Source organism: Myotis daubentonii, chromosome 9 (genome assembly GCF_963259705.1).
Source record: "Myotis daubentonii chromosome 9, mMyoDau2.1, whole genome shotgun sequence".
Taxonomy (NCBI): domain Eukaryota; kingdom Metazoa; phylum Chordata; class Mammalia; order Chiroptera; family Vespertilionidae; genus Myotis; species Myotis daubentonii.
Genome location: NC_081848.1, coordinates 8,157,123 through 8,181,005, shown reverse-complemented (window position 1 = coordinate 8,181,005; position 23,883 = coordinate 8,157,123). Strand labels below are relative to the sequence as shown.

The 23,883-nt window shown below is 44.7% G+C and overlaps 4 protein-coding genes across 5 annotated transcripts in view; 1 reads left to right on the top strand and 3 right to left on the bottom strand.

Annotated features, from left to right (window-relative positions):
* DIXDC1 (DIX domain containing 1) overlaps positions 1-2,679 on the bottom strand; it is a 75,829-nt gene extending 73,150 nt beyond the window's left edge. The window contains exons 1-2 of the mRNA XM_059707863.1: positions 2,513-2,679; positions 1,368-1,459 (exon numbers count right to left, since the gene is read on the bottom strand). The gene's annotated coding sequence lies outside the window, so the exon portion shown is untranslated. The remainder of the gene's footprint in view (positions 1-1,367; positions 1,460-2,512) is intronic.
* A 303-nt stretch (positions 2,680-2,982) lies between these two features.
* C9H11orf52 (chromosome 9 C11orf52 homolog) lies at positions 2,983-9,969 on the bottom strand. 2 transcript variants are annotated; one of them, XM_059707852.1, is made up of 4 exons: positions 9,683-9,969; positions 5,158-5,195; positions 4,108-4,163; positions 2,983-3,884 (listed from the first exon to the last, which is right to left on the bottom strand). In XM_059707852.1, the coding sequence occupies exons 1-4, from the start codon at positions 9,712-9,714 to the stop codon at positions 3,636-3,638; spliced, it is 375 nt and encodes a 124-aa protein (XP_059563835.1). In that variant the 5' UTR covers positions 9,715-9,969; the 3' UTR covers positions 2,983-3,635. The 2 variants fall into 2 exon arrangements, with proteins under 2 accessions (XP_059563835.1, XP_059563836.1); XM_059707853.1 differs by lacking the exon at positions 9,683-9,969 and adding an exon at positions 8,711-8,734.
* A 5,177-nt stretch (positions 9,970-15,146) lies between these two features.
* Positions 15,147-16,771, bottom strand: HSPB2 (heat shock protein family B (small) member 2). The gene is made up of 2 exons (XM_059707850.1): positions 16,271-16,771; positions 15,147-15,790 (listed from the first exon to the last, which is right to left on the bottom strand). Exons 1-2 carry the CDS (start codon positions 16,362-16,364, stop codon positions 15,339-15,341), a joined length of 546 nt encoding a protein of 181 aa, XP_059563833.1. The 5' UTR covers positions 16,365-16,771; the 3' UTR covers positions 15,147-15,338.
* Positions 16,772-17,174: 403 nt separating this feature from the next.
* Positions 17,175-20,389, top strand: CRYAB (crystallin alpha B). Its single transcript, XM_059707851.1, has 3 exons — positions 17,175-17,534; positions 18,648-18,770; positions 20,042-20,389. Exons 1-3 carry the CDS (start codon positions 17,334-17,336, stop codon positions 20,243-20,245), a joined length of 528 nt encoding a protein of 175 aa, XP_059563834.1. The 5' UTR covers positions 17,175-17,333; the 3' UTR covers positions 20,246-20,389.
* The last annotated feature ends 3,494 nt before the right edge of the window (positions 20,390-23,883 follow it).

The following is a 23,883-nucleotide window of genomic DNA, read 5'->3' as shown; positions in this document are numbered from 1 at the left end:
GGGTCGAACGACCCTTTCACAGGGGTCACCTAAGACCACCGGAAAACACATATATAATTACATATTGTTTTTGTGATTAATCACTATGCTTTAATTATGTTCAATTTATATCAATGAAAATACATCCTGCATATCAGATATTTACATTATGATTCATAACAGTTGCAAAATTACAGTTATAAAGTAGCAACGAAAATAATTTTATGGTTGGGGGTCACCACAACATGAGGAACTGTATTAAAGGGTCTCGGCACTAGGAAGGTTGAGAACCACTGCATAATGCGTTAGGACTCCACATTACTAATTACACTCTCATGAAATAGTCTTTTTGCAGGACTCAAGGTCTCATTGCAAGAGGAAGCCATGGGGCCTTTCTATCTCCCAACTAATGTCCCTCTGTCTTCTTCAGAATGCATACAAAATCTGACACCACAATTCTCCTGTTAAAAGGTAACTTATTACTTAAAATGTTCACATCCTTTGATCTAGGGATTCCACTGCTGGGACTCTGCCCTAATTAAAATGGTCTTAAATGAGAAAATCAATTATTTTTTACAATGGGGAGAGTGAAACATAACAGTTCAACAATAGTGGAAAGGCAAAGAAAATTACAGTCATTATAATGTTTTCCAAACATTTGTACCCACATTAAAACAAACATTTTAATAATTTTGTATCAACAAACATTAAGTTAAAAAAGCAAAAGTCAAAAAGTATGTATATATGACCTCAAATATGTAAATAATACACATGGAAAAAAAGACTAGAAGAAAACATTCTAAAGTATTTAGAGTGATTGCTTCTGGATGGAAGGATTATACATTTTTAAAATCATGGTTTGCAATATTTTTCAAATGCTCTATAATTAACATACTTGTTTTTACAAAAACATTATTTAAATCTTAAACAATGCATATGTTCCGATTAATTTGTAGAATTTTTCAACCTCTGCCTGGTTTTATTAATTTCAGATGAAGATAGGTAGAGTTTCCATAAGGGGAAGCAAGAAAAGAAAGCAAGCCCTGACTGGTTTGGCTCAGTGGATAGAGCGTAGGCCTGCGGACTGAAGGGTCCCAGGTTCAATTCCAGTCAAGGGCATGTACCTTGGTTGCGGGCACATCCCCAGTAGGGGGTGTGCAGGAGGCAGCTGATGGATGTTTCTAACTCTCTATCCCTTCCCCTTCCTCTCTGTAAAAAAATCAATAAAATATAGTCAAAATATGTATGTTTAAAAAAAAAAGAAAAGAAAGCAAATATAATTTAGTTCCAGGATCTGAGTCCTTATGAAGAAACCCCCGGGCTGTAGAACTGTACTGAAAATCCAGTACTGTTGGCATGCTCCTCTAAAAATCACACCAGAAACTTACAGAGGGCTCTGCTGGCACCAGGGAGCTACAGGGTCTCATCACCACATGGGTCCCCATCTTCACCGTCTCTAGAAGAGCCAGGTCAGGGCCACCTTGAAAAAAGAGGAGGAAGAAATGTGTAAAAATACAGGACAGGAAAAAATAAAATTCCAAAAGCTAAACCAACCTAGTGGGGTCAGCCCCTGCCTCAAACCTACCAATGTAAGTCTAAGTATCAGAAACAGATGCTGGTTAACAGGAACTCCAGCCCACGGTCTTATCATCACAACGGGGCTATCCTAATAGCATTTAAAAAAACTAGTCACTTAGGTTTGAATGGTAGTAAACTAAAGAGTAATGCTTCCCTATCATTCGTGAAACCAGGATGCATTTTCCCTTCTCCTCGCATATATCAGTCTAAGACCAGAGCAAGGATTCCGAAGACAAGCAGGAGAGATACTGGGAGCTCTGCTTCTGACATGCACTTCCCGTCTTCTCAGAAATTCAGTATTAAACTAGAAAGGCAGCATTTATATTCTGCAGCAGAAGTTTTCATAGCACTTTACAGTTACAAAGTGCTATCATCTACATCATCTTAATTGGCCACCACAGTAAATAACTCTTGGAAATAGAGTTCATTTTATTGCCCCCGGCGAATAGGAAATAGGCCCCGCCAATTAGTGGTGGAGGCAGTTTTCTAGCCACCTCTTCACTCGGTCTGTGCCAGGGAACAGGCCGGGAAAACAGTGATCAGGATGCGAATGGGGCCAATCTTTGACTACACGCTACATAACATTCCCGGTGCTTAAAAATTCTCACATTCTAGGAAGCTGATACTAATATTACCAACTTTTTTGTGCTGTGATTCCATTTTCAGTACTCTATCCATCTTAAGCAGCCATCCCTCTCCGGGACAAGCCGAGGGCCAGCCGTATTTAGGGACGACGGTGTCCAGGTTGAGAAAGGGAAGCACATTACCGCTTGCCTCCAAGTTCTGGAAGTCTGAGTCAGGAATGCACACTAAGAACCTGTGAGCTCGGAGCGGGTTCCAAACTTCTGCCTCCTCCTTCTCGCCCCCCCCCCTCGCCCCTCCGCGTGTCCCCAGTTCTGATCTGGCCGCTCAGCTGATAGTACTTCCCAGTTACCCGCCGCCTTTCAGCACTTACCTCTTCAATCATCGGTCCGACGGTCGGTCTGGTTCGCCATCGCGGTCCCCAGCCCTTCGGAGCCGGGCCTCGTTCAGCTACAGCGTCGCCGCTGCGTTCTCGCTGCCATGGTGACGCGGAGGCCCGCCCCAGCCAGCCTCCCACGGACCCGCCGGCCTTCTGCCGGCCCAGACCCCGCCCCCTGCCCGCCCCGCCCCGCCCTCTAACGGCCCGGAGATCGCAGCTGTCCCCGGGCTTGACCCCACCCCCTGTGTGTCTGCCTGACCCGCCTCCTGCGAGCCTGGGTCCCGCCCTCCGACTTCCAGGACCGGGTCCCGGTCTGCACAGAGGCGCCTCCTACCGGCCCGGACTCCGCGCAGAAGGGAGCTCGCCTCGGGTCGGTGCCAACCACTCCCTCGCTCCGCCCCGGCCGGCCTCTCCACCTGCCGGCGTGGAGCCCGCAGGTGCTCGCCCCAGAAAGCGCACCAGGCGTGTTCCGTAAGAGATTTATTGTTCCTAGCGGCTCAGCACCTTCGAGAACCTACGGTCTGGCCACGCAGTGCTGTCAGTGTCAGTGACTTGAGGTCCTGGTAATGGATGCTTGGAAAATGCTTCCTCCAAGCCTCAGGTGGCTGTTCAGGTCTGGACGTGGACCCAGCCACTGAGCAAATGGCCCGGGCAGGCCCAGGGCTGTGTACTAAAGCCCGCGAGGCCTTTTCAGAGCACCTCTTCTTCGGCTTTGCAGTTTCAGGTACGCAACAGGGCATCATTAAATTAAGTTCAACAAGGTCAGCTCAAGTACTTAAGGGGTAACCTGTTTTTCCCGCACTTTTTTCTTTTTGAGAGTAGGAGCAAAGGTAGGATCAAAACCTACCTTCCCGCACACTCAACCTACCACCTCGTTTTAAGTGCAACTCCATCCACCCCTGACTAACCCAAATACAACTCCAAGCTCACGGCGGCAAATAAGAGATAGGCATATGGGGAGAGAGCAAGACTGGGGACACAATTCCAGGGGCTCCTGAATTCTTTAAACTTAAAATGTGGCACCATGCCTGGGCTGCCACCCAGTTCTCCAAAAACAGTTCATTGTCTCACGGGAGTCCTGGTGAAATGATGGAAGCTGGTCCCTCTTCCCCGAGGCTCACACTAGCGTCCCGCTCTTGCTGTCATAGCAGGGCGTGGCCTGGGGGAAGCAAAGGGTGGCATACTCTGTAGCATTTTCTGACTGCAGGTGCTTCAGCTCCCGGGCAGAGCGTGGCTGGGGCTGGCTGCACACTTGAATGACTGCGTAATGTAAGCCGCTGTCGTCTGTCCTGGGGCCTTGCTTCCGCTGCTGAGACGCCGGCTGCTCCAACACCTGCTTAGGCGCATGTCCTGTTGTGACATGGCCCTGCCAGGAATGGACAACATTAAGAGAGATTCTTGGATTGGTTTGGCCCCCCCACCTTCCACGATGTCCCTCTATTTTGCTCCATTAGGGGGGCACCGAGGAGGAAGGGCAGAACAGGCAAGTTCTATAGATGACTGAGCTGTGTCTGTTCCAGGGGAAAAGGCCGAGGCCTGGCATCCCTAGCCCAAGCCGCCCTCGAGAAGGGACAGAGGCCTGTCATTACCTTTGTGCCACTCTGCTTCTGCCGCTGCTGCTTCAGTGCCCATCTGGGTGGACCCCCTGGGAGGAGGAAATCCAATTTAAACCCATTCACTCTTCCCTGTCTCTACTGAGGTTGCCATCTTCAAACCTCTATTAAATTATTATGGCAGGCTTCTAACTAATCTCCCTACGTCTGTTCTCACCTTCTTCACTCCCATCATTCCCACATCCAAACTCTTTAGTAGGGAATGCCATCTGGCTCTTTTACAATCTGCCCATAATATCTTCCATCCTCATCTTTCTCTGGTCCCTAACAGAGTTCAACAGATACATGTTGAGAGCCCATTAGATTCCAGGCTCTCTGCCACATTGTGGGGATTGAAGAATGAGTAGGCTGCTTCCTCTGCCTCAGGGAGCTTACAGTCCACTAGGGGAGACAAGTAAGTACACAGACTATTACAATGCAGTGTGGTAAGTGCTTAGCTACCAAACAACTGGTCACTTTCAATCAAATCAGCCTCTTCTCTCTCTCCTTTCTTTTTTCTGCATAAGATAATCCCCTTGCCTAAAATAGCCTCTCCTCCCTGCTCCTCTTCCAACTTGTGAACTTGATGTTACTTCTTCAACATTGGTGTTTCCTGCCATTCTCCCACAGCAGGAGTATGCATCTCTTATAGCACTAGTAGATGACGTTACGGCTACTTGGTTACATATCTATCTCTCAAACTTGACCTTCCCCTCTTTCCTCTTGTGCTTTTCTCTCTCCTCGGGTTCCTTCAGTGCCTCACATACAATATAAGTGCTCAGTAAAGTTCGGTGGATGAATGAAAGCATGAACAAACAACCTTGCCCACTGCAATAATAGAGAGGACGAGACCCAGAGTTTCAGAGCTGGTCTTGAACCCAGTAACCTAAAGGTTCTCTGTCGTGCACTGTCTCCCCTTATCCCTCCCAACACTACCCTTCCCCACCCTTATGCTCCTTCCAAAGACACCACTTCCATTATCTTCTCTAATTTGCTACCAGCTCCCTCCACCCCGACCTCACCCAGTCCCTCTCCTCCCCCAGTTACCCATTTTCTTTTTCCTCTGGAAGATTGATGGGCAGCTCCTGTGAAAGGAAAAACAGATCACCCATGTGTAAGAGACCTGGCCTCTATCTTCCCTCCTTCATCATTTGCTCTGTGATCTCTTTAACATTCTAGGATGATCTTCCCTCCCCTCCCTCTAACAAGTCATCCTGAGCCAGCCCCAAAGCATTTATCAAGGATACCACACCTCTCCCAAAGAGATGGTTCTGGAAGGCGGGGTGGAACAACTGACATAACCAAACCCAAAATACAGACTCAGGCAGCCAGTCATTACATGCCAAGGAGGAAGCTGGGTTGAGCGCTATTCTGAGATTGTCTAACAGGCTAATTCCAGCAGAGGGTAAGGGAAACTGGCCAAATAATGGGCTATTCCTGGATTCAGAGACCCTCTTGCTTCTGCTTCCCTGCCTTTTTAGGGGTCTCTGCTAGTCTGGGATTCTCATTCTGGGAGTCACAGGAGCTGCCACAACCAGGGCTCACTAGTTAGGGCTCCTCAAAGCCCTTCCCTAACAGGTGACCTCCCTCCCTGCTTCCCTGTCCTTGTGTTTAATTAACAAAAGTGTGAGATGTTTAACCTTTAAGGCCCATAGCACAGGGAGCTTTGAATTTGGTGAGTGACTCAGCTACCCCAAGCTCACTGCAGGGCAGATCTCTGATACTCATTTCTGAGCCCCTAGGGTCCCCAATGGAGCCGGTGTGTCTATGATTGTCAACTGTTTTATGGCCAGAGAAACACTTGTCTGAGGAAACAGACTAAATAGTTTGGAGCTTACTCCCATGCTTTTTCTTGCTAGTACATTTCCAGCTCTCACCCTGGCCAACCCTATTTGTCTGACTTCTGTCTTCTGAAGGAAGTTTCCTTTTATTGCTACTTAAAAAGAGAGGAAAACTTACAAACCATGTCCATTTTACTACTGTGGAAAAATCAGGATCCCTCCCCCCCCCGCCCCCCCGCCCTCTCCCCCCCCCCCCCCCCCCCCCACACATTTCTGACAGAGATTTGTGTTCCGGTGAGATTTTTGGTTTTAACGCAGCTTGCTGAGTTGAGAGCTGTTAGTCACTATCTGAATGCTACAGGTGATTCAGAAGAAAGGCATTGAAACTATTTCTGGGCCTTTCTACTTCCTCTTTGGCTACTTCAGTTCTTCCTTTCTCTTACCACTGCCTACCAGCCGTGGGCAAACTATGGCCCGCAGGCTGGATCCGGCCCGTTTGAAATGAATAAAACTAAAAAAAAAAAAAAAAAAAAAAGACCGTACCCTTTTATGTCATGATGTTTACTTTGAATTTATATTAGTTCACACAAACACTCCATCCATGCTTTTGTTCCGGCCCTCCGGTCCAGTTTAAGAACCCATTGTGGCCCTCCAGTCAAAAAGTTTGCCCACCCCTGGTAGCCTCTAATTCCCTATCCTTTGTCACTATTGTCTTCCTAATTACTTCTACTTAAATGGATAAAGAAAATATTAATTCTAAAATGACATAGGGTTGGGCAACCCAATTTTAGTAAATGGAGCCTGCTCCCAAGTTCGATATTGCACAATGCCTGGACACAACCCAAATGGAATATGCAGTTACTCTTTGGTGACAAGGCTTTATTTTTAGCTTAGAATTAAGGAAACTAAATGGGCACTCTCCCATATGGGTAGTAGGAGTAAAAATTGGTGCAATCTTTCTAGAATGCACTTGGCAATACGTATAAAAAGCCTTAAACAAATGTGTGTACCCTTTGGTATAGCAATTCCATAGCCTAAGAAATAATCTGGCAGGTGCAAATATGAATACTTAATATAGCATTATTTACAATGGCAAAAAACAGTAAATATTTTAAATGCTCAACATTGGGAACTGATTGAATGAATGACATCTCTAATCAATGGAAAATCACACATCCATTTAAGAAAAATGTTGGAAGAACACCTAATAGCATTGAAAATTTTCTTCCATATTAAGTTTAAAAATGTAATAAGATATGTTTTGGGATAAAAAACCATCTACATAGGCATTTTAAAAAGATTACATGGAAATATAATCAAATGTTCCTGTCATCTCTGGGTGCTTTTATTTATGGTTCTTATTTTCTGCTCTTTGGTATTTTCCAAATGTTCTACAATGATTAAATATCACTTTGTAATAAGAAAAATATTTTAAAATAAAAATCTCTTTAATTATCATAGTATCTTTAAATCTCTGGAAGTTATTGAGATTATGAGAAATACTATTTACCCAGCCCTACTAATACTTTGAGAGGAAAAAATATACAGGGTGGGCAAAAGTATGTTTACAGTTGTTCGTATGGAAAATAATACAATAATACAAGAATAAACTCTGTTTCACGTACTCACAACTATAAACCTACTTTGTCCCACCCTGTAATTTGGTTAGACTATCTGGTATAGTGTTTCTAGCCAGGCTCTAGAGTCAGACTGATGCTATCAGACTAGCTGTGTGACCTTCGGCAAGTTTTAACTTATTAGGCTTCCATTTTTTAATCAATAAAATGAGGATGACAAAAGAACCTAAACCTTATGGGATTATTGTAAGAATAAAATAAGATAATAAATGTAAACTATTCAGCTAGCTGCCTGGCATATAAAGAGCATCAGTCAAAGCTGACAACTATGACTACCACCATCAGAGGAAAAAATAACCAAAAGGAAGAACATGAAGACTTGGGAAGGAAGGAAGTGAAAGAAGCTATTACACCCCCTTCTTTAGGTGCTTTTATTTTTTTAAATATATATTTTATTGATTTTTTTACAGAGAGGAAGGAGAGGGATAGTTAGAAACATCGATGAGAGAGAAACATTGATCAGCTGCCTCCTGCACACCTACTGGGGATGTGCCTGCAACCAAGGTACATGCCCTTGACCAGAATCAAACCTGGGACCTTTCAGTCCGCAGGCCAACACTCTATCCACTGAGCCAAACCAGTTAGGGCTCTCTAGGTGCTTTTAGATATTTCTGGATATCTTATATCTGTAGGACATTTCAGAGTTTAAAAAATGCTTTTTTTTTTTTTTTTTTTTTTTTGCAATCCTGACAACATATCAGGAAGCATGTATTATTATTCCCATTTTACAGATCGGTCAGCTAAGGCCCTAAAAACGTTATGTTACTCTAGAAGGCAGAGACCAAATTTCCTATTTTTACTATGTCTTCTGCATCTATCAGTATGCCCAGCACATATAGGTATTGAATAAAATATTTGTTTAAGAAATGAATAGAGCCCTAGCTGTTTTGCCTCAGTGGATAGAGCGTTGGTTTGTGGACTGAGGGTCCTGGGTTCAATTCTGATCAAGGGCACATGCCCAGATTGTGGGCTCGATCCCCAGTAGGGGGTGTGCCAGAGGCAGCCAATCAATGATTCTCTCTCATCATTGATGTTTTTATCTCTCTCTCCCTCTCCCTTCCTCTCTGAAATCAATAAAAATATATTTTAGAAAAAAGAAATGAATGGATAAATGAATGCGTAATAGGAACAGGACTTGAATCCAATGTACTGACTCCAACTCATATGCCTTTTTCAATGTACCTCAATTATCTCTTTAAATATAATGATGCTTTATTCATAAACAAGGTATCCTCAACACTGCCCCAGGCTTGGAAAGGTATAACTAAGAAGGCATTGGTTATATAAAACCAGGTCCGGGGGTCTCTAGTGATGAAAACTCTGGGAAAGAACAATAAAGACATTACAATTAATTTACGGTGAGCCTTTCACATGTCCTCTGCTCTTCAAACCTGTCATCTAAATGACATAAGTCATGTTCTCTATATTTTAGATATCATAGGTCATGTCATCTGTATTTTATATATGAGAAAAAAAAAAGAAGTAACAGGATTTGCCTAAGGTCACACAGCAAATAAGTGTGAAAGTTATATTCAAATATTCCATGGGTCTCCTCTCCTCTTCTGTCCTTTTAAATAAACATTTCTCCAATGTTGAGTTGCTTGACTTGGGAGGCAGTATTACGCAGTGGTTTAAGGCATGAGCTCTGAAATCAGACAGATCTAGATTGGAATCTTGGTTTACGTGCTTACTAGCCATGTGGCCTCAGACAACTGCTCTGAGCCTCAGCTTCTCAGCTGTAAAAACAGGAGGAGATGTAAGCCACATCTCGCATAGAATAGTTGGGAAAAGTAAATGAGATTGTAAAGTGGTAAGCTACAAGTGCTACAATTCTTATCATCATCTGGGGAAGGAAGGAAATGGGAAGAAGAGAGAGGAGAGGAAGAGGAGGACAAAGAGAAACAATGCCAGGTCACCATTCCATCCCTGCTTTGGACATTCTCCTGACAGCTGGCGTGGCTGTGTTTTCTGAAGTCTCTTGAAAGGAGTGAGCACAGAAGGAGGTGCTGTTCTGGTGGAGGAATAGGAAGGTGCCAGACGGAGGAAAGTGGCAGTGGGAGGCTGGCAGAGAACTATCATGCACCTCGATCTTATTCTCAGGGCCTCCATGTCAACCCACACAGATGTCACCCTCTCCCCTTGCCCCCTACTCACCTGCTTCCCCCGCAGCAGAGCCGGTTTCCCATGGTGCTCTGTCTCCGAGGGAGCCTCGCTGTTTATCTACATAAAGAGCTTGTGCATTTCCTGGTTCCTGGTTTAGTTTTCAGTAGCAGCTCCCAGGCAGTCTGTCAGTGTCAGATTTCAACCTAGCAGGTTGCACTTTGGAAGCCACCTGCTGGAATGATTCCCAGGTGACTGCGCCCAGCCAAAGGGTACAGGAACACACACGGGCTCCAGGTGAGAACTACCTCACCTTGGGGATTTGGAGCCGCTTTGATGAAACCATGAACTTTGAGCTTCAAGCTCCAATGAAAAGAAACCTGAGATAGAAAAGGGCTTTGGGCTTCCTTAGGAAATGTTTTTCCATGATATCGCACTGTTATTGAAATATGTCCTCTAAAATGGAGTACAGAGTCTCACCTTCGGTTTCCCAGCACTACTCAGCTCTAATTGAGTTTCACTTTCAAGGTTATCAGTATCAGTTTCTCATTATCCCTGTCCAGAATCTGGGTTTGGAAACTGTAGTCTCTAGGAAACGTTAGGTAAATAGATTTCTTTTTATTCTTTCTCCCTTGCTATTGGAATTAACGTGGGCAAATCACTTTTTTCTTAGGACTGTAATAATGAAGGACCGAACCTATTGCCCAATCCCCTTTCTGGTAAAGAATCATATGATTGCAATGACCTCAGCACTTCTTAACCACTCACTTCCCCATTCCCAGCACAGAACTATAGAATCCCCACTTATAGAATCCTCAACTCAGCTTCTCCTTCCAATGACCTAAAATTACATTCATTCCACACTTACCAGCAACTAGGATGCAGTCAAGCAAATCCCTCTGTAGAGAATATGGGTTCTAGGAGAATTTTTAAAACCCATAAAGCTTGTCTCCAGTGCTCCCACCCCCATCTGCCTTGTTCAGATGCCCAGGTATTTGCTCCTTATGGGCATTCAGGACCCACCATTCCACCCTGCACTCCACAGAGAGTACCCTGGACTCTTCACTCTTCCCCATCTTCTTTCCTTAAGAAAAATGCAACAATAAGAGTGAGGGCCTTATCAGATTGTGGTGAAGATTAAATGAAATAATGTATATAAAGCTCTAGCCCAGGGCCTGGAACATAGGAGCTCTCAGTAAGCCCTACCTATTGTTATTATTTCTTGTTTTCAGCTAATCGTCAGATGGTAAAGCATCTTTATTATCTTGTGCTGGGTCATTGCACGGCCACTTATTTCATGGCCATGCCTCTCCCCTGCAATTCGTTCTGTGCTCTACCATTACCTGTATTCTTTTCATCCTGTGACACAAACATCTTAGCCTGGCACTCAAAGCTCTCCAAATTTGGTCCCTTTCCAGCCTATTTCTCTAATTTGAAGGAAGTCACTTAAGAGATTCTATATGGCCCGAAACTCCAAAGGAAACAACAGTGTGTTGTGGTAGCCAGATCCACCTAAAGCAGCATTAAGAGCAGTCCAGAGTGATAAACAAGGGCATTGATTATTCCACTGAAGTCTGTACCAGTCAGTCCATGACTGGATTAAGTCATTTATTTATTTATCTATTTATTTTATTTTTAGAGAGAGAAACATTGACTTGTTGTTCCACCCACCTAGGCATTCACTGATTGACTCCTGCATGTGCCTTAACCAGGGATCAATCAAACATGCAACCTTGGCACATGAGGATGACATTCCAACCAACAACCAAGCTACCTGGCCAGGGCTGGAGTAATAATTTTAGTACTCTATGTTGATTTTCAAGTTATGTTGTCAAAAGGCAGTGTGTTTAAGAGAGAGTTGTCTAGATATCAAGCTATATTACAAAGCCACTGTTCTCAAAACTGCCTGGTACTGGCACAAGAACAGACATATAGACCAATGGAACAGAACAGAGATCCCAGAAATCAACCCAAGCCATTATGCTCAATTAATATTTGACAAAGGAGACAAGAGCATACAATGGAGTCAAGACAGTCTCTTCAATAAATGGTGCTGGGAAAATTGGACAGATACATGCAAAAAAGTGAAACTAGACCACCAACTTACACCGTACACAAAAATAAACTCAAAATGGATAAAGGACTTAAACATAAGATGGGAAAACATAAAAATCTTAGAAGAATCGACCCCAAATAGCTGCAGCAATCCTGAAAAAGAACAAAGTAGGTGGGATCTCAATACCAGATATCAAGTTGTATTACAAAGCCACTGTTCTCAAAACTGCCTGGTACTGGCACAAGAATAGGCATATAGATCAATGGAATAGAGTAGAGAGCCCAGAAATCGGCCCGAACCAATATGCTCAATTAATATTTGACAAAGGAGGCAAGAACATACAATGGAGCCAAGATAGTCTCTTCAATAAATGGTGTTGGGAAAATTGGACAGATATATGCAAGAAAATGAAACTAGACCACCAACTTACACCATACACAAAAATAAACTCAAAATGGATAAAGGACTTAAATGTACGACAGGAAACCATAAAAATTCTAGAAGAATCCAAAGGCAACAAAATCTCAGACATATGCCGAAGCAATTTCTTCACTGATACAGCTCCTAGGGCACTTGAAACTAAAGAAAAAATGAACAAATGGGACTACATCAAAATAAAAAGCTTCTGCACAGCAAAAGAAACCATCAACAAAACAACAAGAAAACCCACTGTGTGGGAAAACATATTTGCCAATGTCATATCTGATAAGGGCCTAATCTCCAAAATTTATAGGGAACTCATACAACTTAACAAAAGGAAGATAAACAATCCAATCAAAAAATGGGCAAAGGACCTAAATAGACACCTTTCAAAAGAGGACATTCAGAAAGCCAAGAGACATATGAAAACATGCTCAAAGTCACTAATCATCCGAGAGATGCAAATCAAAACAGCAATGAGGTACCATCTCACACCTGTCAGACTGGCTATCATCAACAAATTAACAAATGACAAGTGCTGGAGAAGTTGTGGAGAAAAAGGAACACTTGTGCACTGCTGGTGGGAATGCAGACTGGTGCAGCCACTATGGAAGACAGTATGGAGTTTCCTTAAAAAACTGAAAATGGAACTCCCATTTGACCCTGTGATCCCACTTCTAGGAATATATCCCAAGAAACCAGAAACACCAATCAGAAAGGATATATGCACCCCTATGTTCATAGCAGCACAATTTACAATGGCTAAGATTTGGAAACAGCCTAAGTGCCCATCAGCAGATAAGTGGACTAAAAAACTGTGGTACATCTACATGATGGAATACTATGCTGCTGTAAAGAAGAAAGAACTCTTACCATTCACATCAGCATGGATGGACCTGGAGAGCACTATGCTAAGCAAAATAAGTCAGAGAAAGATAAATATCACATGATCTCACTTATTTGTGGAGTATAATAAATAAGATGAACTGATGAACAAAAATAGATCCAGAGACAGTCTGTTCATCAGAAGCAATGAACAGACTGTCAAACCTCAGAGGGAAAGCAGGAGTGGTGGTGGTGGTGGGGAGGTAAGCGATCAACCAAAGGACTTGTATGCATGCATATAAGCCTAACCAATGGACACAGACAGTATGGGGTGAGGGCATGTGCTGGGGGGCGGAAGTGGCCAGGGAGAGGTCAACGAGGGGAAAAGGAGACATATGTAATACTTTAAACAATAAAGAATAAACAAACAAACAAATAAGTAAATAAATAAAGCTCATATAGCCCTAGCCGGTTTGGCTCAGTGGATAAAGCGTCAGGCTGAGGACCAAAGGGTCCTGGGTTCAATTCTGATCACAGGCATGAACCTTGATTGCAGGCTCTTTCCCAGCCCGGGCCCTGGTCGGGGCTCAAGCAGGAGGCAACCAATTGATGTGTTTCTCTCACATCGATATTTCTCTGTCTTTCCCTCTCTCTTCCACTCACCCTAAGAATCAATGGAAAATATTCTCAGGTGAGGATTAACAACAAAATAATAAATAAATAAATAAAAATCCCAGTTACGAAACAGTTCAATGTGAAGCTGCTTTGGTTGAAGTCTGAGTAGGATCTTTTAAACTTCTTTTTCTTCTCAATTAAGGACTAAGATTCCTGAGTAGATAATAAAAGGCTATGGTTTTTATGATTTATATTTACCATGTGTGTCCCCATAGTATATCACTTGGGGGTTGATAAATATTTGTTGAATGAATGAACAAATGAATATGCCAGTAGTTATTTCTCTGAAGTATGCTTTCATTTTAAATTGATGGCAATTCTTCAACCAAAAATTGGATTCTTCAAGTGAGGGTTCTTATCCCGAGGATCCACAGTTCTCTAAAAGGGGCATATGAATGGACTCCAAGAGCTCTATTCAAATTTTATGCCAAATTTGGGGGCATATGTATTTTTTATGGTAAGAGCATCTATAGCTTGCTTTTGTCATATTTTCAAATTGGTCTCTAATCCAACAAAATTAAGAATCAACCACTTCAATGAAGAATTTCAGGTGTCTATCACAGCCTCATAAAAGATTATTTTGGAGCAGGGAGATCTTCTGGAAACTCCCCAAATCATACACACACACTTTCTTGATTACAGAAAGTAAGTGAGGGGTCAGACCTCAGGCTTTCCTGCACACACCATCCTATATAATAAAAGGCTAATATGCAAATTGTCCCCTCCAGAGTTCCACTGACTGGGAGTTCGACCACTCGCTATGTGTGCTGACCACCAGGGGGCAGCACAGAACGAAGGAAGACCCTGATCAGCCCTGATCACTGGCCAGGCCTAGTGACCCTACCTGTGCACAAATTTCATGCACCGAGCCTCTAGCATTTCTAATAATAACCCTCTACTTCCAGAGGACACCTCCCTGGCCATCAAGCTCACACTAGTAGCCCTAGACCCCCTGCATTTAGTCTTGGATTATGTGGGGGTGCTGCAGTGATTCCTCTGGGATGTTCCAAGATATGAGGCAAATGCTTCCTCTCACAGGCCTCCGCTTTGCAGAGGGCAGGGAGATTATGGAGTTCAGTGACAACGGCAGAGGTTTCTGTGTCTGTGCCCCTGCGTATACATACTTGGTACTCAGACAGAGGCCATTATCAGTGGACAGATCTTCGTATGGGAAAACAGGGCTTTAGGCAACTCTCTCCAGCCAAATCCTGTTTTCCCAATCCCTACCCTAAACAGGCCAGACAGTCTGGAGACCCTCGTTTTTGTGTCTCTAATCACCAGCTCAGACAGTGCCCTGTGGTTGTCTGGATGGCATATCCCTTTTCCCTCCCGGGATCACTCTCCTTTGTTGCACTGTGAGAAAGTTATGGCTCGGAATTTGATCTGGAGCCAGTGTCAGCTTTGGGTGTGACCTCAGCATTCGAGCTCGGGGTTCTGTAATGTTGAGCACATCGAACTGAGGACCATGTTTCCTAGCTATGCCCTCCTCCTCCCTTCCCACCCCGTCCTCCAGGCCAGAGAATAGGAAGCAGCACAAACAAGGCCCGGAGATTTGGGTTTATTCACCTCTACCTAGAACTAAACCAAAGGCTAGGACACGTCCCACAGGACCAAACCATACTTTGTGGCCCGTGCACTTTTCCCTTCTCCCAAGGCTGCTGCTGTCTCTGGGGTGGAGGCAGCAGCTGTATCACCACGGGAGGTAGAAAGGGCTGGGCACTGGGTCTGAGGCACTCAGGGCTCAACTCTGGCTGCCTCTTCTTCCTCCGGATCAGGAGGTGGAGGGAGGAGGGAGATGTAGACCTCATTGACTTCTGTGTCCAAATGTCGGCCACCCCGAGGCGCCTCCAGGTTGAGGATGCCGTCATGGGTGAGGGCAGCGCGGACCCGCCAGGGGTCAACATCAGCAGGCAGGACGTAGGTGCGGCAGAACTCCCGAGACACGAAGCCGTGGCGGTCCAGGCGCTGGGGGTGCCGGGCAGACACCTCCAGCAGGTTGTCCACAGTCCTCACGGTCACCTCATCTGGGGTGAAATGGCTCACATCCAGGAACACCTGGAACTTGCCCTCGCTGAGCCTGAGCTCAGAGGCCCCTGCCCGGCTGCCCTCCCCAGCTCTGATGGCCCGGGGCCGGACATAGTAGCCGTGGTAGAGGGTGGGGGTCAGGATCTCTTCTGGCAGGAGGCCTGAGGGGCAGAGAGAGAAGGCAAGAGGCAGGATGAGGGCGTATGAGGCGGGAGCAGGGGTGATGGAGACGTGAGAACTAGGGAGAGCCGGAGGGGCGTCCGGAGGAGCAGGGAAGGGGAGGGAGGGGGCACAACGGCTAGAAGGAGGCAGGTGGGGAGAGGGACTGAGAAAGGAAATGAGATGGGGATGGAGGAGGCCAAACCCAAGCAGAACTGGGCGGACAGAGGAACGAGAAGCCACTCTGAGGGGCCGGGGGCAGGGGGCAGGGGGCAGGGGGCAGGGCCCTGGGCCTCAGGTCTGCACTGAGGTCAGTAGGCAGCGGGGAGAGCCGCGCGGAGGGGCGGGTGGGAGCTGGGGTAGGAGATGGCTCGCCCGGGAGTTCAGTTAAGCCGGAGTGGGGTGGAGGCCAGCGCCGTCGGGAGGCCAGCCCAGAATTTCAGGCGGTGGGGGCAGGAGGCCGAGCGGCGCTCGGGCCATACCTTCTCCGAAGCGCTGCTCGCCCAGGCGGCTCGGGTTGGCAAACTCGTACTCGGCGGTGGCCGGGTGGGCGTGGGGCACCGAGCGGCCGGACATGGCTGCGGACGGAGGCGGCCCTGGTCCGAGGTGCGGCGACCCTCCGGCTGCCTGCGGAGCCGGGGCGGCGGAGGTGGGGGCGGGGTCGACACCACCCAAAATAGTGCGGCGGCCGGAGGGCGGGCGCCCGCCCCAGCGCCAGCCGCCTGCGTGTGGCCGGACCCCCGGCTCCCCCGCCGCGCGCCCTTCAGCTGTCGGGGCACCAGCGAGGCCAGCGGTCCTGGCTGAGAGTGAGCGGGGAGGGCCCTGCGGGCACCTCCCAGCCGGCACATTGTCCACGCCGCCTTTCTCCTCGGTCGCAGGCACCCTGCGCCCTGCTCATAGAGCTCTTTATTGAATGTTCTGCAGTCCTTGGAAGGTGAAAGGTGCAGGGACCCCCCCGCCCCCCTTTCTGGTATGTGGTGAGGGGTCTTTCTGCCCAGATTCATGTCGGGGTCCCCACCAGAACCCAGGTCAGCCTTGAGAACCACACAGATGCCGGCCAGTGGCATGCAATCGCTGCTCCCCTCCAGAGACCCACAAAGAGTTAAGGTCTCTGGGGCCCAGCCAAGGAAGATTCCAGTTCCTGCCCAGGCCCAAGATAGTTGCTGGCCTGTGTCCCCTGGCTGGCTGGCTGGAGAGGAGGAGGGGCACGCCGCCCGCCTGCTTGGAATTCCTGACCGTTTCCCAAACGGTGAGGGGAGGGTGCCACTGGGTGTGGACAGAAAGCTAGTGAGACAAGTCCAGGACAAGTCACTGGACAGGCCAGGCGTGTTTATATTTCTCTTTTCTTAGCTCAGTGAGTACTGGGTATGTGTCACACTGCCAAATCCCTGATCACAAGTCTCTATGAACGGGCGGTGAGCTGGATAATAAAACCCCTGACATCATCATTCCAGAAGCTTCACAAGGCTGCGTATATAAGGGGCTGGCTGTAGCTGCCGCTGAAGGAGCTGACCAGCCAGCTGACCCCGACACTCACCAGCCACCATGGATATCGCCATCCACCACCCCTGGATCCGCCGCCCCTTCTTCCCCTTCCACTCCCCCAGCCGCCTCTTTGACCAGTTCTTTGGTGAGCACCTGCTGGAGTCTGACCTCTTCCCGACTTCCACTTCCCTGAGCCCCTTCTACCTCCGGCCACCGTCCTTCCTGCGGGCACCCAGCTGGATTGACACTGGGCTCTCAGAGGTAAGTCTCCCCTCCACAGGCAGGAGAGTTTCCAGAACCTTCTGGAAACATTTCCATCTGCTCTCCTGTTCCTCTGTCTGAATCTGGTCAGAGGGGACGCTATGTCCAAGTGTCTTAAGTCTTTTAGGCACTTATGTGTCCTGCAGTGAAGAAAGATGAAGTTGCTAGTTTCTTCTCCAGTCACCTGTTTGTCTTTGATGCTCCTCTGTATCCCACTTATTACATTTTTTCCATGTGCTAGGAAGATACTCTTTTATCCCCTAACTTTTAAGTAGGGTGCCCCTTTCTGGTTTGGTTCATAAAGATCTGCAAGGAAAGAGCTGCCTGCAGACTCCTTTGCTTACCACTTCTAATACTCATACTCCTGAAACTTTTATCATTTCATGTTTCAGAGCCAGGAGACAGCACTACCCATCCTGAGCTTTCCATCCCCACTGTGTAGAGCTGGAGACAGCAAATACGATTTCCTTCCTTATTTCCTCTTCTAAGATTTTCCCAGTTTCTCAGGGCTGTGTCAGGCACCAGCCTGGGTCCAAGCCTAAAGAGAAAAGAATGTAGGTCAAGTCTTGGGACCCCTACTTGTCCTAAGAGGGTGGGAAAACCGGGTGAGCACATAAGGTTGACAGAAGCTGTCACTGATAACACTGTTTTAAAAATATCCAAGTGTGAGTAAACAGGAGCTGAGTGGGCAAGGGCTTTGGAAGGACAATCAGGGCCAGCAGAACATTCCAGATTGAGTGGGTGGGAAAGTTGGCAGAGATCTGAGCAAGAAGAAGGGGCCTTTGTCTCACAGACAAATGACAAGGCCAGGCATTGGGGTCAGAGAGGCAGCAGAAGCCATGCCCAGGCCCATCCTTGTGATTGGTCCCCTGGGTGGCCTGTCTTCTTCCCTGTCCCTGTAAATAAAGTTTGGGCCTAATGACCAAGTGGTGTGCCTTGGGTACCACTATGGTGGCTCCCCTGCACCACAGAGCCATGTTTATTCAAAAAGGGATGTTTAGCCAAAAAGAGGAGGATAAACTACCGGGGAAGAAAACAGAATGATGAGACTGCACTAATGCACCTTCTGACCATTATTTCTCCGACCCCTTCCTCCCACCTTGCTGTTTCTAGATGCGTCTGGAGAAAGACAGATTCTCTGTCAACCTGGATGTGAAGCACTTCTCCCCAGAAGAACTCAAGGTCAAGGTGCTGGGAGATGTGATTGAGGTGCACGGCAAACATGAAGAGCGCCAGGTGTGTAGCTTGTTTTCTCCTCTGTTCATTCATTCAGCACATACTATGTGCCAGACATTGCCATCAGCCTCTGAGGCTGGCAACACTCCAGGCCTAGCCCATCAGGGCCTGGAAACAGGATAGACCTGGGATTGTTATTGTTTTGGCCAGAGAAGTGATCTTTGTTGTTTGCTTTAATTTTATTTGATTGCCTTAGATGGGTTAGATGGGATAGATGGGATGTTCACTTCCCATTTAAGCCAGTGGTTCTCAACCATGGTCACATTAGAATCACAAGGGGAATTTAAAAAAATTCCAGTGCTAAGGCACATCTCAGACCAATTAAATCAGAATTTTTAGGGATGGGACAGAGGCATCAGCATTTTAAAAAGCCCCTAGGTCATTGTAATGTACAGTCTAGGTTGAATAGCACTGATTTAGGCATAGTGCTTGTCGGACACCTAATGACATTAACTGCATGCACTCTGAAGGCATTTGAGTTTGGGACTTTTGATGTTCTGGAATCCTCTTCTCTTTAGCCCATCTTAACAGTGAACTACTTGGTTTGCCTCAGTTCCAGAGCTGTACTCAGCTCCTAATACCCTGGAGCACAGACGGAATCTGTTGAGAGCCTGTCTGTATAAATGCTTGAGATTCAGCAGGTTTAGTAGAATGCTGAAGAATGGAATAGCCAGCTTCTCATTACTTTCCAGGAGGGTGTTTCAATAAGTTTGTTTTTTACCAATTAGTGATAACTCGGAGCCTTGTACAATAAACAGTATAGTTTGAGGTCCTCAGGCTGTTTCCATTTTGTGTATATAACCTAAGTTTGGGTCACAGTCTCTCTGGATGGAATCTTTTTTTCTCTTTTTTAATAGCAGCAGTCCTATTGGTCTGGAACATTCTGGGACATTCTTAAAGAGTCAGAACAATATCTGAGCTTCCTCAGGCACTTAGATCTTCAATGCCAATGATGTTCCAAAACCTGTAGGCCCAACAAACATTGACCTAAACCTTTGGGAAATATCTCTAAGCATATCCACACCTTAGGGTGTGAGAGCTGTGAGGCTTTGCCTGTTTCAGATTTCTCAGATTCTCGTTGAAGGAGTGACCACCTAGACAACGTCATCTTAGCCCCAAATAGAAAAACTTTCTCTCATGTTGCCATGGCATTGGTCCCACCTGAAAGGGGAAGTGGGGGGTGGGGGGGAAGGGGAATGTGTGAGTTCTAAGCAAGTGCTGCTTTTTCCTGTTCTCATCTCTCTGCCCCTTTCCTCCTTCTCTTGGATTAGGATGAACACGGTTTCATTTCCCGGGAGTTCCACAGGAAATACCGGATCCCAGCAGATGTGGACCCTCTTGCTATCACCTCCTCCCTGTCCTCTGATGGGGTCCTCAGTGTGAATGGACCAAGGAAACAGGCCTCTGGCCCTGAGCGCACCATTCCCATCACTCGTGAAGACAGGCCCTCTCTCACTGCAGCCTCCAAGAAGTAGATGCCCTTTCTCTAATTGAATTTTTTAAAACGAGAAAGTTTCCTCACCAGTGACTAAAACTCTCGCGACTAGTGCTGAAGCTTATTAATGCTAAGGGCAGGCCCAAATTATTAAGCTAATAAAATATCATTCAGCAACAGATAACTGCCTTGTGCTTGAATATTCATATGGTGTTTTTTTTTATTGGAAAAATACAGCAGGTCCATTTATTCATCACATTATGATCTAGGGGGCTCCAGGGATATTAGAGTCAGAATGGTATAAATTTAGTAAGTCACTTAACCTTTCTGGTCTTTCGGTCTTTCATTTAAAACATGGGGTACTGATTTGTACACTTTTTAAAAAATAATGTTTTTATTGATTTTAGAGAGGAAGGGAGCGGGAGAGAGAGATAGAAACATTAATTATGAGAGAGAATCATTGATCGGCTACCTCTTGAATCCTCCACACTGGGGATCGAGCCTGCAACCCACGCATGTGTCCTGACTGGGAATCGAACCGTGACCTCCTGGTTCATAGGTCGACACTCAAACACTGAGCCACACCAGTTGGGCTGATATGTACACTTTTTGTAAGGAGTAAATTAAGGAGAAAAAATAGATAAAGTTCCTGGCAGAGTTCAAGGAATATCAGTTCCTCTCTCTTCTCCCTCTTTGATTTTGGCCCTCAATTCCAACAACAAATTGAATGAACTCTGGATAACAATACATTAAAGGCCTTAGTACATCTCTGAAATTAATCATGTCACTAGGGAGGAGAGATGGTATCCCCAAAGTTATTTGACATTTTCCTGCTGTTAAGCATTGCCTTCAGTTGATTCATAAAGGAAATAAGAAGGACTTGGGTGATCAGCACCAAACACGCATCTCAGGTATAGTCCTAAATTATCTGGCAAATACCTATTAAAGCTAAGACTGGAAAATTTCCAATTCAATGACCCACTATAAAAAAAGTTAAGTTTTAGAATTATAATGAATAACTGATTAACAAGTGATTCTATTATTTAACTTAAAAATATATTACTCTACAAAAACATCTTCATTTCACTTCTGTGAATCTAAACTTCTGATTCAATTAGTGAGAAGTGGCCCTGTGTAGGTAATCTGGCATAAATGTTTTTCTTCCTTTCTTTCTCTAACTCTGGGCTCATAGTTTTGCACTTGCGTCCACTTCATTTTCTACATTTCCCCCCCAGTTCTAAACCAGGTTTTATAATGATGAGTGGGGCTGCTGTCCTGCTATCATATTGAATACTATCATGGAGCCACAGATAGCTTATGCAAATGTGTAATCATCATGCTATGCCTGAGTCTTCCCACCGCACTAAGCCCAGAGTTTCTATTCAACAAAGCACCTCAGAAGTTTGATGGGCAGGATTTTTCCATATTTCTTTCACAAATGGAAAAATCCCATTACAGCCTCCTGGCTTTAAGCAATGAGCTGGTTTCTTCTTTCATCTTGGATTGAGCACTTTTAGTCTGTAGAAGGGAAACTCTTAGCTGCTACTGTCTGCTTCTAGACCTAGAGGCCAAATGCACATTCCCCTGAATTTTTTGTTTATTTAAACATTTTGTTACTAATTTTGCCCATATTGTTATTTATCTTTTCTACTTTAAAACACTCTGCCACTGCTATGTGTTAGGAACAAAGGGATTGCATCAAACATGAACTTATTATTCCATCTTGACAAAAAGTCCCCTATTTACTTTTTGACCTACCACTTTGCTGAAACTACTTATGAAAGTGAAAGTTTTGCTAAATCTCATGGACCATTCTGATAATCCATTTGACTACCCACCTCTTTCTTCTTTAAACTTCATTCTCTTGGTTTCTGTGACATTGTGCTAAACACATTTTTCTCCCACCTTTCTGACCACTTCTCTCTCTCTCTTATGAACTCAACTTTCTCTGTGAATCATTTAAATTTGCCTTTCCAATGGTTCTACTGTTGACCTTGCCATGCCCTTCTTTTTGATAAGCTTAGATTATACTATCAACTCCCATACCTTCAACTCTCATCTGTGTGCTTGCATGTTCTAAATTTATACTCCCATGCCAGGTGTGCCACCAGGAGAACTGAAATGACATGTCCAACTACTTTTTAAATATATCCACTTGAATTCCCTAAGGCCCACAAATTCAACATATCTACAACTGTATTTATAATCTTCAGTCTCAGTAAATTCTCCTCCTAATGTGCTTCATTCTTGGTGAATTCAATAGTTCTCTTTTATGTATCTTAACTGCTCATTCTTATTTTTAATATTATATATTATGTAAGTTCACACAACTGGCAAAACCAGAAATCAAAGAATTATTTGACCTATTTTGAAAAACAAAACAGGCAACAATAAAATCAACAAAAAGAAAAATTAAGGAATAACTTAATTTGAAAAGAGCAATAAATATTAAATAAAAAGCAGAAATTTAAAAAACATATGGATATGAAAAAGAACTTTTTAAATATATCAGAAATTAATTGATGTCATTAATGCTATAAGGAACAAATATGCACATTTACAAATTTAAAGATAGCTGAGGAATTCACTCAGAATGCAGCAAGTTGGGGGGGAAAAAGATATAAAAAAAAAATCAGAATAGTTAAGATACATGGAAGAAAGAATGAAAGACTCCAATATATATCCAAAGGAGTGTTTTCGGAGAATTAATGGAAAAAATGATAAAGCATTATTTGAAGAGATTTTCCAGAATTGAAGATAGATGTGAGTTCTCAGATACTGGGCAGGATAAATAAAACGAAATATGCACCTAAAAATATCACTATGACAATTCAAAACAATAAGCATGATGAGAAAATCTTAAAATATATGAGGTGAAAAAGGTATATTAGTTATGAATTAGTTGGTCCGACGGTTGTGGGTTATTGTTAAGCTGATTAACAATTATGAATTAATTACAATTGTATTTACAGCAGACTTCTCAGCATTAATAAATATCAAAAGATAATGAAGTGGGGAAAAAAAGAATAATGGGATGGCCCAGCTAGCATGGCTCAGTGGTTGAGTGTTGACCTGTGAACCAGGAGGTCATGGTTCAATTCCTGATCAGGGCACATGCTCGGGATATAGGCTCCATTCCCAGTGTGGAGCATACAGGAGGCAGCATATCAATGATTCTCTTTCATCATTGGTGTTTCTATCTCTCTCCCTTCTTTTCTCTTCCTCTCTGAAATCAATAAAAATATATTTTTAAAAAAGACAATGGAGTGAGGCAAGAACATACAATGGAGACAAGACAGTCTATTCAATAAATGGTGTTGGGAAAATTGGATAGACTCATGCAAAAAAAATGAAACTAGACCACCAACTTACACCATACATAAGAATAAACTCAAAATGATAAAAGACTTAAATGTAAGTTGTGAAACCATAAAAATCCTAGAAGAAACCATAGGCAGCAAAATCTCAGACATCTCTCATAGCAATATGTTTATGGATACATCTCCTAGGGCAAAGGAAACTAAGGAGAAAATAAACAAATGGGACTACATCAAAATAAAAAGCTTCTGCACAGCAAAAGAAACCATCAACAAAACAAAACGGGAGCCCACTGTATGGGAGAACATGTTTAGCAATGATACATCTGACAGAGGGTTAATATCCAAAATATATAAGGAA

Bases quoted from the DNA above. Each gene is read 5' to 3' on its own strand.
- C9H11orf52 (XM_059707852.1), bottom strand. From the start codon at position 9,714: ATGGGAAACCGGCTCTGCTGCGGGGGAAGCAG. The intron at 4,164-5,157 runs GTAACTGGGGGA...TCCTCCTCCCAG, and splicing joins CCAGAGGAAAAAGAAAATGG to GGGGTCCACCCAGATGGGCA. The intron at 3,885-4,107 runs GTAATGACAGGC...CATTCCTGGCAG, and splicing joins AGAAGCAGAGTGGCACAAAG to GGCCATGTCACAACAGGACA.
- HSPB2 (XM_059707850.1), bottom strand. From the start codon at position 16,364: ATGTCCGGCCGCTCGGTGCCCCACGCCCACCCGGCCACCGCCGAGTAC. The intron at 15,791-16,270 runs GTATGGCCCGAG...TCTGCCCCTCAG, and splicing joins CGAGCAGCGCTTCGGAGAAG to GCCTCCTGCCAGAAGAGATC.
- CRYAB (XM_059707851.1), top strand. From the start codon at position 17,334: ATGGATATCGCCATCCACCACCCCTGGATCCGCCGCCCCTTCTTCCCC. The intron at 17,535-18,647 runs GTAAGTCTCCCC...TGCTGTTTCTAG, and splicing joins TTGACACTGGGCTCTCAGAG to ATGCGTCTGGAGAAAGACAG. The intron at 18,771-20,041 runs GTGTGTAGCTTG...CTCTTGGATTAG, and splicing joins GCAAACATGAAGAGCGCCAG to GATGAACACGGTTTCATTTC.